Genomic DNA, 15,481 nt, shown 5'->3' on the forward strand with positions numbered 1-15,481 from the left:
TTATTTTAATGTTTTAATAACCCATCCCCTCTTCGGAGGACACATATCTTCTTACAGCTTTTCTGCTACATATACATACATTTTATATACACTTTTATTACAAGAAGTTAGCAATTTTGTTTTATTCTTATCAGACAGCATCTGATGCAACTCCGCAGACAGAACTAGCACCTCCCTGTAAGCACTAGGCTGCTGGTTACGTTCAGCAGAGAGGCGAATGTGACAGACCCAAGATGTGGCTGTGACATGACTATGCCTAACAGGTCTAATATCTGTCAGGTCTCTTATCACCTATTATTAGAAAGTATCTCTGGATGCACACCTGAACAACAGACCACTTCAAATCTCATCTCCTGCCCAGAGTGTAGAATGCATAGGCCCATTTATTTTTTTATTTTTTTTATTTTTTTTATTTTTTTTATTTATTTCACCTTTATTTAACCAGGTAGGCTAGTTGAGAACAAGTTCTCATTTGCAACTGCGACCTGGCCAAGATAAAGCATAGCAGTGTGAACAGACAACACAGAGTTACACATGGAGTAAACAATTAGCAAGTCAATAACACAGTAGAAAAAAAAATGGGCAGTCTATATACAATGTGTGCAAAAGGCATGAGGAGGTAGGCGAATAATACAATTTTGCAGATTAACACTGGAGTGATAAATGATCAGATGGGCATGTACAGGTAGAGATATTGGTGTGCAAAAGAGCAGAAAAGTAAATAAATAAAAACAGTATAAAAACAGTATGGGAATGAGGTAGGTGAAAAGGGTGAGCTATTTACCAATAGACTATGTACAGCTGCAGCGATCGGTTAGCTGCTCGGATAGCTGATGTTTGAAGTTGGTGAGGGAGATAAAAGTCTCCAACTTCAGCGATTTTTGCAATTCGTTCCAGTCACAGGCAGCAGAGTACTGGAACGAAAGGCGGCCAAATGAGGTGTTGGCTTTAGGGATGATCAGTGAGATACACCTGCTGGAGCGCGTGCTACGGATGGGTGTTGCCATCGTGACCAGTGAACTGAGATAAGGCGGAGCTTTACCTAGCATGGACTTGTAGATGACCTGGAGCCAGTGGGTCTGGCGACGAATATGTAGTGAGGGCCAGCCGACTAGAGCATACAAGTCGCAGTGGTGGGTGGTATAAGGTGCTTTAGTGACAAAACGGATGGCACTGTGATAGACTGCATCCAGTTTGCTGAGTAGAGTGTTGGAAGCCATTTTGTAGATGACATCGCCGAAGTCGAGGATCGGTAGGATAGTCAGTTTTACTAGGGTAAGCTTGGCAGCGTGGGTGAAGGAGGCTTTGTTGCGGAATAGAAAGCCGACTCTGGATTTGATTTTTGATTGGAGATGTTTGATGTGAGTCTGGAAGGAGAGTTTGCAGTCTAGCCAGACACCTAGGTACTTATAGATGTCCACATATTCAAGGTTGGAACCATCCAGGGTGGTGATGCTAGTCGGGCATGCGGGTTTATGAGCAAAATAATGTCCAGCCAATGTGAGGCCATCACTTGCAGGAATCTGGTTGTACTTGCTTTTGTAATGCAACAAGGGCTTATAGAAATAGGACATTTGCTTTTTAATTTAAAAAAACAACAACATATATTTCCAATAGTCAACTCCTGTGTTTCCAATGATGCTATGGATGCTGGTCCTTTTTTGATACCCTTATTTATACACGTGCAAATATTGGTCCGAACACATCTGTATCAGATGGAAACTAATAGTTAATACACAATACACGATAAATATTGTTGCGAGGACAGTGAAAGGATTGTGGAAACGCTGACGTAAGGTGATGGGCTTTTGATGGTGTCAACGCGTGCGCGCGGTGCATTGAATGCGACCGTGGATTGGTGGAATGGGGAGTGTGAAACCGATTAGGAAACTGCGCCTTGGGGGACTTGGAGGGTGGCGCCCTGAACGTCATGTTGGCTCAAGTGGCATTGGAATTAGCAAAGAGTCTGAGCGCGCCTACGAAGCCATTATGGCTCTCCACACACCAGTATCAAAACCTAGAGAGGGAGGAGTCTTCCATTTCTGGAGCCGGAGAAGCAGCATCCCAGACAGCGTAAAAATTGGAGTAACGGTGCTCGAAGGAGACTGGAATACGAAATAATATAATTTCATTTTCAACATACCAACGAAATATACATGGATGCACATTTTACGAGATAAGCATGAAGGTCTTTGATTTAAGACCAGGTAGCTGCAACCTTGTTTTGCATGTGCGGTAATATTCCAAGACATATGTGATACGTTGGGTGTGCTCAGCGCGATAACGGCGCTAGCAAGCTATTTCAAACGGTAAAATAAATCCAGATTGCTAGGAGATATCCAACCATTTTATAGTTAGCCAGCTAGCTTGCGGGGGAGCAAGCTGCCTACTCGGGCAGAGGCATCATCGGATGCATCGACCAAGAAGAGGTATCTGGTAGGCATTAACCGACAATACAATCTCGGGTCATGCAAAGCGGTTTGTTTTGTGCAAACGGTTGATAAATCCCGCGTCCTCGGTTCTGGTCGTGGGATTAACCAGCCGGGAGAGACGGAGAAGGTGGGGCCGAGGAGTGTCAAAAACGGTCGAGCAAAACCCAGCGCATGTAGCTTGGCGCTCTAGCTAGCGGGCTAACATTACCTCTCCATCGGTTTTCCATTTGGGAAATTAATTTCGTAAACTAGAATTAATCGGCCATTGGAATTCTGAGAGCTTGCTGGGGTATTCCGTGGCAGTTCCCCCTCTCCCCCAACGAGGATCAGTCAGAGCTGTACACTTGAGGCCATTGGCTTCTCTACAAATAATACCGTGTGGGGCGAATTTCACGGGGGGTAGCATCCCCGTTTGCTTTGGACCATGGCGGACGACGACGTGCTTTTCGAGGATGTCTACGAGCTGTGCGAGGTGATTGGGAAGTAAGTGTCAGCATATGTTTATGAACTGAACAATGATAATAAATTAAACCTCTTGTTTGCATTGAGTGCATTGTATTGCGTGTCTGCCTGCCTTTTTTTTTCTGTATCGAAGCAATTGCCATTCAAATGTTAATTGCCACCACCATCATGACAGCTGTTTTACTTGGCCTACTTGTAGGTGAGTTGGTCATACAAAACCTCACACTACCCATCTATTGTCAGGCCTATGTAAAATCACTTCCACAGCAACTGGTTCAATAAGCATATAACACGATTGCATAAACTGTTCAATATATGGGAAACCAGTTAGGCCTATTGACTTGTTAGTTTGATTGGGTGAGGCCCAATAATGTATGGTGAAGCCCCTGTTTAGTTCAAGAGCCTAGTGCATTGTTTTAGCTGGGCAGGATATCTTCATTTAGGAGGAGAGGCAGGAGAGAATATATCTGTTCAAAACGGAAGTTCATTGGCTCACATATATTCATATATTCAAAACATTTCCCAATCTAGATAATTTTCATTCATGTTTTGTGCATCCATTCAGCTTTGTCAGATAGACACATTATTTTGACGAGGCGGTACTGGGCGACAGGTAGCCTAGCGGCTAGAGCGTTGTGCTAGTAACGGAAAGGTCACTGGTTCCTTCCAATACCCGAGCCGACAAGGTGGGAAATCTGACAATGTGCCCTTGAGCAAGGCACTTAACCCTAATTTGCTCCACTACTATGGCTGACCCTGTAAAACAACACATTTCATGGCACCTGTCTGGTGTATATGACAATGCACCGGTGTTCTGATATCATCATGCACTGCTAGTCATTGTCCCTGCCCTGTCAATTGTAGACCAGTCTATTCATCCCCACCAACCAGAGGTGGCCAATCCTATTGTTGATGGACTTTTAAGCATTGCACACGCAGTTAATGATCATGTTTATCCCTGATCTATTTAGCCCAGATTTGTCTTACAAAGAGATTTAGGAGGCAACCTAATTTTACCCTGGATTGACAATTAGTCTAAAATCTAAAGTAGCAACTCTGGGTTTAGGACAATTCAGTAAAAACCAGTTATCAGATTTCCAGAATAACATAACACATGTTTAAAGCATTCCCAGTTCCAACACTGAGATAATTGATAGGACTAGAAGCAGTTCAGTTTTCTATCTGTTTCACACTATAAACATTGATTTGTAAAGCACATAAATCCTGACATGCATTAGTGCAGGAAGAAGGTGGTTGTTGATTGAAGAGGGCCTCTTCTATTTGGTGCAGACCTAGTTTGCCCTCACATAGCTTACAACAATGTCATTTTCACAGATTAGTCTGGAAACCCAGATGTAAATGTATTGAAACTACCACCCACTCCAACCAATACTCCCTTTACCCCAGATTTCTATTGTTGTGGCTGATGATCACACCCCTTCATATGAAGACTGGGCAGGCAGGCTGCTGTGGTCTTGGAGCTGGCCAAGCTCCCCTCCCCCTCTATGCTCAATCGAGACCCGTGGGTCCATTAGGGTCCAGGCTGAGACACATGCTGATTGCTCTTCAGCCCCTCAGGCTCTACTCTTTGTTTGGGGAGCTCTCTGCTTCAGTTACCTCCTCACTCAGTGACGGATCTAGGATCTGGTCTACTTTACCCAGTCCTGGTGTTAGATGTTATGTGATGGGTGACAATACTGTTCTCGGGACAGCTGGTAAATAAGTAGCTGCCCAGGGCTTACCTTGGTGCAGTAACGCAGAGAGGGCCTCTAGTCAGAGGAGCCTACACCATGACTATGTTATCACCATGATCAGAAAGGGCTTCATGGCCTCCTACCTTCCCCTTCCCAAAGTCATTTGTTCCTCCTTTCATCTTTCCTTTCTCACTCATAGTTGTCAGGGCACAAGGGCGTCTTTCACCAAAACAGCTACATTGTACATCACCAGGTTCTGTTTAGTGAAGCAAATCTTTTTCAATAAACTTGATTTATGTCCCAGATTTGTGAAAAAGAGCTGAACAAAAAGCACGATTCCAAATCAATCCTCTCCACCAGCGACGCAGCCTAGTTTCTGACAGTGAAGCGATTGTCAGACAAAAGCACTGAGTACCCGCCAGTGTCTTTTAGGTAGAGAACTCTGCCAGCCTCTCATTCAGAAAGCTGGGGATCATTTTCCTCAGCCCAGGATGAAGGGAGGGGATGCTGAGGAAGATCATTGGAGACAATAGAGGGTTTGAAATAGGATTGCCCCGAGGCCGGATATATAACTAATGTCAGCGGACTCCAGGGCTGACCTCCAATTTTTGTAAACCACACTCACTGTCAAGAAGAGCTAGGGAACCAACGAACAGAGGCTTAGAACAAGTCCTCTCCTGCTATCCCATGCTCCCTTTGGTTCAGATGTTTTCGTTCCCTCGGTAGTTCATGGAGTGTTCAATGAGCTGAAGACGTGCTGTTATCGCGGCTCAAGGGTCTGTATTGTCAGGGACGTCTAAAGTGGCGTTGACACGGCAACAAATGTTTGTCGCTTTGTAGGATGTGATTTTACAGCCAGTCATTTTTCTGTTTCGCTTCTAGTGTTGCCTATGCTTCCATGCATGGCTCTGAGAATCATTTCCATAAGTAACTAATATAGTCTAGGTGGGTTTTTACGAGATCTGTAGCCTTAAAAATAACTGTCAATGGAATACTCACTTCACACGTGGCCTGTAGCCCTCTGAGGAGGTTTGTGAACTATAACAAGACATTTTGTTTGACGAGAGAGAGAGACATTTGACTGACACTGTAGATCTGTGAATGATTGAAATGTTGTGGTGACACTTCCCAAAGTAGGTGTGACGTGCTACCGACAGAGGCTGAAACGGTGTAAATAGACATGTCAACCAGCGACATATGCAGGTGTTCGTGTTAGCTGATGAGGGAATAGTTTCGGGCTAGTACACGCACACATCCAAACACCTCTACTATAATTTGTCTAAGGTTGGCAGACAGTGGAGGTTTGGGGTTGGCAGAAGGCCTTTGGGACGACTGAGCCTTTGTTTCGGCTCAGTTCCTGAGCTGGAGGAGTGTTTTAAACTCTCTGTTATTTCTACCTAATCTCGTTTAAGTAACTGGGTGGTTCGAGCCCTGAATGCTGATTGGCTGAAAGCTGTGGTATATCAGACCGTATACCACGGGTATGACAAAACATTTAGTTTTACTGCTATAATTACGTTGGTAAGCACTTTATAATAGCAATACGTCACCTCGGGGGTTTGTGATGTATGGCCAATATATGGGAGGTGACTGGGTGGGTGGGGAGGATTGCCAGTAGGGTCAAGCTCTGAGGATGACCTGCAACCTGCAACCTGCTAGTTGACCACTACACTAAGTGAATTGTTCTCTGAGGTGTAGCTTACTGTACGCTTAGCTGAATGGGGTGTTCAGTCTCACTATCTAGAACATTCTGAATCGACCAGAATGGAACCCTTCCCCCTCTGGCTCTGTAGGAATCAAGTTCCTTCGGATCCATACACAGTTGGCTGACAGCCAGTTAGTACCAGGCTCTCCTCTCCTCCTTTAAGAAAGTAAAAAGGAGATGTGGAGGGACACCCTGTTGAGAGTATTGGTAGACATTACGAGTAACTCAGACCTATTGCTAAGCTATAGGTCTACTGCAGTACCATTGGTAGAAGCCTACTGGGGCTTTTGGAAGCGAACCTTTTTAAAATGTTATCTTCCAATTTAGTTTGAATCATTTTGGTAAAAACAAATGCACAATCAGAATAAACAGATTCAACAAAGCACAGTAGTCAAGGCGAGACCCTGTACATGAGCAGTGAACTAAGGCCCATTGCCTATTCAGACATTATTGTAACAAAAGATGGCACAAGGCCTTACTCTCCACTGCATCCTTATCTGAGGGAAGTAAAGCTCACGCAAACAGGTTATGCAATCCTACTTATTAGCCCATTGTGTGTGTTACATTTCAGTAAACACAATGACGTGCTCAGGCCGGGCATTTAAGCTCCAGTTGAAGGGGATGGGCGAGGCGTGGGTAATTTGAGCCGTCTCTGCTCATAATGATTCTCTGCATGGGAATAGTAATGCAGACAAGTGCAACTGGAATCGCGGCTCTTCATTCTGGCTCTGGGGTACTCATTAGAGCCAGGAAGGATTGGAATATTGTCAGAATGGCTGGGAACTGGTGGAGTGATCAGTACTCTGACTCGCGTTGGCTCAGCTAATTAAACATCAACTCCTAGCCTACGTTTTAATGCTTTGGATCGCATTGAGCTCATTAAATGTAAGCATTTTTTAAAATGATTTGTTTGCCGTTTTTCTTAATTCATTCATAGCTCTACAAACAATACACACACTTGCTACACGTTAGGCTAACTACCATTTGTGTGTGTGTTGTATAGCCTCTAATGGGTTCTGAGCAACCATAACACTCAGTACAACCATAACACTCAGTACATTTGTTACTGATAGAACATACGAAGGCTAAGCTATCCCTGAACAAACATAACAAACCCTTCACCGTCTTTCCCGTACTGTGCATGTGTCTTGGGCCCAGTCATTCAGACCGTTTAGCCTACACCCTCATCTACAGGTCTACGATCCGTTCTCCCTCCCTCCAGCCTCCACCTCAGCCATTATGATGAGATGATGTAACTGACTCTAGGCATGCTGGCAAGAATCTCCGTCTGCCCACACCTCCCGAGGCACTTCTCAGAATTCTACATTCCATCGAACTTTCTCTTCTCTCCTTGTTTCTTGTCCTCACTATTTCTCAGGAAGTGTGTGGTCAGCTCCTCACGGAGTGTGGACTCTGGGGAGTTTGGCCTGGCTGATTTATTCTTACAGATGGGTTTGTTGACTGCTTTGAGAACAGGGGACTCGGAGGTGATATTGAATTTGGTCTCTGCTTGTCTAAGGGCTCCTGGGCCTCTGGTGTCCGACTCTGGTTATTTTCCAAAAAGTGCCCCATTTGTATTTATTTCATCCTAATTCCTTCCTCTCTTTTACATCCCCATGTACTCCCACCTGCTTTCCTCTTTCCTTCGTTACTCCTCCTTTCCTACATAGATACTTTCCCCTCTTGCATAACACCATCGGATTCTGAAAGGGATGGTGTAAGTTAAAGAAGCACGATGGTTAGGTGCATTTAACTGGTAGTTCAGCTCTGACTACATGAGTGTTTGGGGGTCCCACGTTCCTCCTCAGGCCCCCTACCCTACTGGAGTCTAGGAGAGAAGTGGAAATCTCTGCACTGAGACTGGCTTAATGTCCGAGAGGTATTTCGGCCTGTGAATTTCAGATGCACTCTGGGACAGCAGGATGAATCCTAATGGCCCTGTATTAATATTCAAAAGGTTGTACTCTTCAAGTAATCAGTAAATTAAACCAAGCAAATATTTAGGGCTGTGTGATTTCTTCCACTTTCCTATCTCAACAGACACTTGGCATTTTAGATGCTTTTCGGTGCAATTAGTGTGTACACAGTTTGGCATCCGGGGACGAGTTAACTGAACTCTGCCTCGTTGTTTTTAACACCATCATTGGACTGTAATCGGACTCTGACAAGAAAAGAGATAAGTATGAGTCACATTCTTAGCCTACCTCAATGGAAGGCAACTTTTCTTTACTACTCACTAGGGGTGTGACAAATTGACAATTGTGCTCAAGGGTTAAACTGCCATTTAAACATTTTTTTTTTAATCATACAAATTTCACAATGCAGAATAATGGTCCGAATTCTGCCCGCTAGGGCCGGGCAATGACGTTAAATCTACCGCAGTCATATACCATTGAAAGCGCCTCGGCTACGGCATGTTTGTATGTAAGGGTACACTACAGCTTTTTAAATACCAACACGAAACCTTCTCTGGAGATGGTCTCGAAGCGCCACTGGACGGGAATTGTATTTGTAAAGGATCTGTGCTTCTGAATGGGGCTAACATCCATCACTAGGCCACCAGAACTGTCAAATCAAATAATATCAAACTGCCTACCTACTGCCTGCGAACAGATCACTCCTAAATAAAGTACTTTAAGGTTTGTTAAATACCGTGACATTTACTGAGGCATTTAGTAGAAAGAAAACAAGACTGATTAGTTGCGGTACTTGTGAGAACAAACACTCACAACAAGCATCTTTCATAGCGAGCTAGCGAGGGACGGAGAGAGATGGGAGGGGCACTGTATAGGCAGGTCAGCTACCAGGCAGACGGAGTCAGGGCCTATCCACAATGAATAGGCTAGGATATTCTACATGCAACAGACCGAAGAGGGAACACGCACTCGCACCATTACCAAAGAGTAGGTGAGCCAGCTGCACTGCGATTTATAATTTTGTGGGTAATAAAACATTGTTTTTCCGTTTTAGGGATTTTTTTTTAAACGTTAAGGATCCACATTTCGTTTAAACGTTCCTACTCACGACCTGTCTCGACTCTTGGCTTTCTTCGGCTACCTCAGTTCCTTCTATCTCTCCCATTCTCTCTCGTTTCTCTAATGGCATTCTAGTTCCCATCCAAGGTAATGTGAGAAGGTGGCCAGGTGCTAACGGGTAATACTAACACTGCAGGACCGTGCTGAACGTGGGAGGGGGCCCATGTTGTGAGCACAGCTGTGTGTGTCTATGTCATCAAAGCGTACCTACCCTCTCTCTCCTTTCTCACAGTCCTTCCCTGTGGAATGACACTCCTGCGTGTGATCGCTTGCCTTGGCGCCTTCCAGGGGTGGGGGCTTTGACGGGGTCAATTCCATTGGAACTCACTCAGTCCACATTTGACAACGAGGGAGCTTAATTGCAATTCGATTCACAAATTCAAATTGGGCAGCTAGTCTATCATCTTCTGTGAGGATATTTGAATTCTTGAGCTTATGAAATTGACCTCAAACCCAACTGAGTTCACCTGGCTTTCGGCTCTTCACAGTGTCATGGAGATAATTGGAGTTTTATTGACATTTAGGCTGGGCAATACTAGTCCAGTCCAATACTACACACATCGCTGGTCTCTATTCCATACCACTTCAGTGTTTGCAGACCTAGGTGTTAACTCTATGGTAGAATGAAATCAAAACCCATATGAAGGCTAGGTGAAGCCCACACCTTATTGCTTACAACTACCCTATCCCTTCAGTCTGCATACACCATAGCAGGGCTTAGGGTGGAAGGGAACCAGTGTTACACCGTAGGGAGGAGCTAGGGGGGAAGGAAACCAGTGTTACACCATAGGGAGGAACTAGGAGGGAAGGAAACCAGTGTTACACCATAGGGAGGAACTAGGAGGGAAGGAAACCAGTGTTACACCATAGGGAGGAACTAGGGGGGAAGGAAACCAGTGTTACACCATAGGGGGGAAGGAAACCAGTGTTACACCGTAGGGAGGAACTAGGAGGGAAGGAAACCAGTGTTACACCATAGGGAGGAACTAGGAGGGAAGGAAACCAGTGTTACACCATAGGGAGGAACTAGGGGGGAAGGAAACCAGTGTTACACTGTAGGGAGGAACTAGGAGGGAAGGAAACCAGTGTTACACCGTAGGGAGGAACTAGGGGGGAAGGAAACCAGTGTTACACCGTAGGGAGGAACTAGGGGGGATGGAAACCAGTGTTACACCTTAGGGAGGAACTAGGGGGGATGGAAATCAGTGTTACACTGTAGGGAGGAACTATGGGGGAAGGAAACCAGTGTTACACCATATGGAGGAACTAGGGGGGAAGGGAACCAGTGTTACACCGTAGGGAGGAGCTAGGAGGGAAGGAAACCAGTGTTACACCGTAGGGAGGAACTAGGGGGGAAGGAAACCAGTGTTACACCGTAGGGAGGAACTAGGAGGGAAGGAAACCAGTGTTACACTGTAGGGAGAAACTAGGGGGGAAGGAAACCAGTGTTACACCTTAGGGAGGAACTAGGAGGGAAGGAAACCAGTGTTACACCGTAGGGAGGAACTAGGGGGGAAGGAAACCAGTGTTACACCGTAGGGAGGAACTAGGGGGGAAGGAAACCAGTGTTACACCGTAGGGAGGAACTAGGGGGGATGGAAACCAGTGTTACACCGTAGGGAGGAACTAGGGGGGGAAGGGAACCAGTGTTACACCGTAGGGAGGAACTAGGGGGGGAAGGGAACCAGTGTTACACCGTAGGGAGGAGCTAGGGGGGAAGGAAACCAGTGTTACACCGTAGGGAGGAACTAGGGGGGAAGGAAACCAGTGTTACACCGTAGGGAGGAACTAGGGGGGGAAGGGAACCAGTGTTACACCGTAGGGAAGAGCTAGGGGGGAAGGAAACCAGTGTTACACCTTAGGGAGGAACTAGGGGGGAAGGAAACCAGTGTTACACCTTAGGGAGGAACTAGGGGGGATGGAAACCAGTGTTACACCGTAGGGAGGAACTAGGGGGGAAGGGAAGCAGTGTTACACCGTAGGGAGGAGCTAGGAGGGAAGGGAACCAGTGTTACACCGTAGGGAGGAGCTAGGGGGGAAGGAAACCAGTGTTACACCATAGGGGGGAAGGAAACCAGTGTTACACCGTAGGGAGGAACTAGGAGGGAAGGAAACCAGTGTTACACCATAGGGAGGAACTAGGGGGGAAGGAAACCAGTGTTACACTGTAGGGAGGAACTAGGAGGGAAGGAAACCAGTGTTACACCGTAGGGAGGAACTAGGGGGGAAGGAAACCAGTGTTACACCGTAGGGAGGAACTAGGGGGGAAGGGAAGCAGTGTTACACCGTAGGGAGGAGCTAGGAGGGAAGGGAACCAGTGTTACACCGTAGGGAGGAGCTAGGGGGGAAGGGAACCAGTGTTACACCGTAGGGAGGAGCTAGGAGGTAAGGGAACCAGTGTTACACCGTAGGGAGGAGCGAGGAGGGAAGGGAACCAGTGTTACACCGTAGGGAGGAACTAGGAGGGAAGGGAACCAGTGTTACACCGTAGGGAGGAACTAGGAGGGAAGGGAACCAGTGTTACACCGTAGGGAGGAACTAGGAGGGAAGGAAACCAGTGTTACACCGTAGGGAGGAACTAGGAGGGAAGGAAACCAGTGTTACACCGTAGGGAGGAGCTAGGAGGGAAGGGAACCAGTGTTACACCGTAGGGAGGAGCTAGGAGGGAAGGGAACCAGTGTTACACCGTAGGGAGGAGCTAGGAGGGAAGGAAACCAGTGTTACACCATATGGAGGAGCTAGGAGGGAAGGGAACCAGTGTTACACCGTAGGGAGGAGCTAGGAGGGAAGGGAACCAGTGTTACACCGTAGGGAGGAGCTAGGAGGGAAGGAAACCAGTGTTACACCATATGGAGGAGCTAGGAGGGAAGGGAACCAGTGTTACACCGTAGGGAGGAGCTAGGAGGGAAGGAAACCAGTGTTACACCGTATGGAGGAACTAGGAGGGAAGGGAACCAGTGTTACACCGTAGGGAGGAGCTAGGAGGGAAGGAAACCAGTGTTACACCGTAGGGAGGAACTAGGGGGGGAAGGGAACCAGTGTTGCTAGGAGGGAAGGGAACCAGTGTTACACCGTAGGGAGGAGCTAGGAGGGAAGGGAACCAGTGTTACACCGTAGGGAGGAGCTAGGAGGGAAGGGAACCAGTGTTACACCATATGGAGGAACTAGGGGGGAAGGAAACCAGTGTTACACCGTAGGGAGGAGCTAGGAGGTAAGGGAACCAGTGTTACACCGTAGGGAGGAGCTAGGGGGGAAGGAAACCAGTGTTACACCGTAGGGAGGAACTAGGGGGGAAGGAAACCAGTGTTACACCGTAGGGAGGAGCTAGGGGGGAAGGAAACCAGTGTTACACCGTAGGGAGGAGCTAGGAGGGAAGGGAACCAGTGTTACACCGTAGGGAGGAGCTAGGTGGGGAAGGGAACCAGTGTTACACCGTAGGGAGGAGCTAGGAGGTAAGGGAACCAGTGTTACACCGTAGGGAGGAGCTAGGGGGGAAGGAAACCAGTGTTACACCTTAGGGAGGAACTAGGGGGGAAGGAAACCAGTGTTACACCGTAGGGAGGAGCTAGGGGGGAAGGAAACCAGTGTTACACCGTAGGGAGGAGCTAGGAGGGAAGGGAACCAGTGTTACACCGTAGGGAGGAGCTAGGTGGGGAAGGGAACCAGTGTTACCCCTTTGGAAGGAGCTATGGTGGAGGTGAACCAGTGGTTGTGTTTCGACTTGCGCCTTTGTCTTAAGGAGATAAACGTCTGTCAGCCAGGGCTGTCTTACAACCCCACTGGAGTGGGGGGTTTAGGGAGTCTCTGTTTTCACAGATTGAGTCATGTCTGGGGGATATTTTCTTTAGCATATGGGTCAGTCTTCACAGAGCCTCCACTCTTCCCCCCACCCAGAGGCAGATAGCTGGGTTAATCATTATAGTAGGAGAGGCCCACACATGGTGGCTGTAACCCCCTACCTATTGTTTAGTAGTTATAGGATTTTGAATTGTAGACCTATTGTATTGGACACTTTTATGAATTAGCCTTAACTCTGTTTTGATGGAGTTGAAATCTCTGCCACTGAGTTTTATGCATTGCTGTTTAGTGATGGCTCTTATTTCTGTGTGTGTGTGTGTGTGTGTGTGTGTGTGTGTGTGTGTGTGTGTGTGTGTGTGTGTGTGTGTGTGTGTGTGTGTGTGTGTGTGTGTGTGTGTGTGTGTGTGTGTGTGTGTGTGTGTGTGTGTGTGTGTGTGTGCGCTGACAGATGCCTTTCAGTCACGCGTCTCCGTCAGCATCAGTGCCACAGCCTTTAAGATTATACTGAGTGGAACAGCTGAGCACTATGTGCAATGGGGACTTGAGGGTGTGTGTTTGTGTGTGTGTAAATGTGTGTTTGGTCTAGGTTTATTTCCTCTACTACTCTTTGTGTGTGTCTGTGTGTGTGTGCCCTTGTGAGGGTGCCTTTGTGTGTGTGCCCCACAGTCCCTTTGGGATTTACAACCTTGCACAGTACACTTCCCTTATCATATCCTCAACCCAACCCACCACCCTGGTCAGCAATGCTATTTCTCCCTGCCTCGAGGCCTCTGTAATGGGGCTTTTATTTTCGTCTTCACAGCTGTGCTCACCACTGCTCTGTAATTCCCCAGGTGGAGGAGAGGAGGCTAGGCTACGTCGCTAGCTGCTCCATCTCCAGCATTAGGCTCCATCATATCCAGGGCTATTGGGTTATTGTTACTGCACTGTGATGACTGAAGGCCAAAAGGGAAGAACAGAGAGAATGTAAAGGTGCCAGATAATCCAAGAATGAATTCCAAATCGACCCCTTCCCCCTATTCCGTGTGTGTGTGTGTGTGTGTGTGTGTGTGTGTGTGTGTGTGTGTGTGTGTGTGTGTGTGTGTGTGTGTGTGTGTGTGTGTGTGTGTGTGTGTGTGTGTGTGTGTGTGTGTGTGTGTGTGTGTGTGTGTGTCTGAGAAACGTGACTAACCCACTGTGTTTTCTGTCTTCCAGGGGTCCCTTCAGTGTGGTGAGACGCTGTATCAACAGGGACACAGGGCAGCAGTTTGCAGTGAAGATCGTAGATGTGGCCAGTTTCACCTCCAGCCCTGGCCTCAGCACAGAGGGTAAGGAAGAGTCACACTCATGCGCTGTGTGGATAAAGCGCTGATGCATACTAACTTTCCATGCAGTTTCCTGCCGTGTCATGCTGTTCTGTCTGTGTGTGTGTCACACTGTGGTGGCAGTGCCCTGGGTTTTGGCGTTCATGGTGTGCCATCTGTGATGCTCCGGTCAGAGCTGGGCCAAGGACAGCACCATAAGGAAATCGAAAGACAGAATTGTGTGTGAAAATATTGATAGCGTAATAAAGAGGGATTGTTGAGTAAACTGATATAGAGTCTGGAAGAACCTAGTAAACTGATATAGAGTCTGGAAGAACCTAGTAAACTGATATAGAGTCTGGAAGAACCTAGTAAACTGATATAGGGTCTGGAAGAGCCTGGTAAACTGATATAGGGTCTGGAATAACCTAGTAAACTGATATAGGGTCTGGAAGAACCTAGTAAACTGATATAGGGTCTGGAAGAACCTAATAAACTGATATAGTGTTTGGAAGAACCTAGTAAGCTGATATAGGGTCTGGAAGAACCTAGTAAGCTGATATAGGGTCTGGAAGAACCTAGTAAGCTGATATAGGGTCTGGAAGAACCTAGTAAACTGATATACAGAGTGGCTTTGAAAGAACCTAGTAAACTGATAGAGGGTCTGGAAGAACCTAGTAAACTGATATAGAGTCTGGAAGAACCTAGTAAACTGATATAGAGGCTGGAAGAACCAAGTAAACTGATATAGGGGCTGGAAGAGCCTGGTAAACTGATATACAGAGTGGCTTTGAAAGAACCTAGTAAACTGTTAGAGGGTCTGGAAGAGCCTAGTAAACTGATATAGGGCCTGGAAGAACCTAGTAAACTGATATAGAGTCTGGAAGAACCAAGTAAACTGATATAGGGTCTGGAAGAACCTAGTAAACTGATATAGAGTCTGGAAGAACCAAGTAAACTGATATAGGGTCTGGAAGAGCCTAGTAAACTGATATAGAGTCTGGCTCTGGAAGAGCCTAGTAAACTGATATAGAGTCTGGCTCTGGAAGAGCCTAGTAAACTGATATAGGGT

At 46.7% G+C, this 15,481-nt stretch overlaps 1 protein-coding gene across 18 annotated transcripts in view; it reads left to right on the forward strand.

Annotated features, from left to right (window-relative positions):
- The first annotated feature begins 1,957 nt into the window (after nt 1–1,957).
- LOC118371831 (peripheral plasma membrane protein CASK-like) overlaps nt 1,958–15,481 on the forward strand; it is a 65,090-nt gene continuing 51,566 nt past the window's right edge. For 3 of the 18 annotated variants that reach the window (XM_052499751.1, XM_052499757.1, XM_052499745.1), the window contains exons 1-2: nt 1,960–2,915; nt 14,321–14,433. In XM_052499751.1, the coding sequence (XP_052355711.1) occupies nt 2,857–2,915; nt 14,321–14,433 (172 nt within the window). In that variant the 5' untranslated portion in view covers nt 1,960–2,856. Of the gene's footprint in view, nt 2,916–14,320; nt 14,434–15,481 lie in introns of all 18 variants that reach the window. The other 15 variants (XM_052499741.1, XM_052499752.1, XM_052499759.1 and 12 more) reach the window with 8 other exon arrangements.

This window comes from Oncorhynchus keta, chromosome 37, assembly GCF_023373465.1.
Source record: "Oncorhynchus keta strain PuntledgeMale-10-30-2019 chromosome 37, Oket_V2, whole genome shotgun sequence".
In the NCBI taxonomy this organism is placed as follows: domain Eukaryota; kingdom Metazoa; phylum Chordata; class Actinopteri; order Salmoniformes; family Salmonidae; genus Oncorhynchus; species Oncorhynchus keta.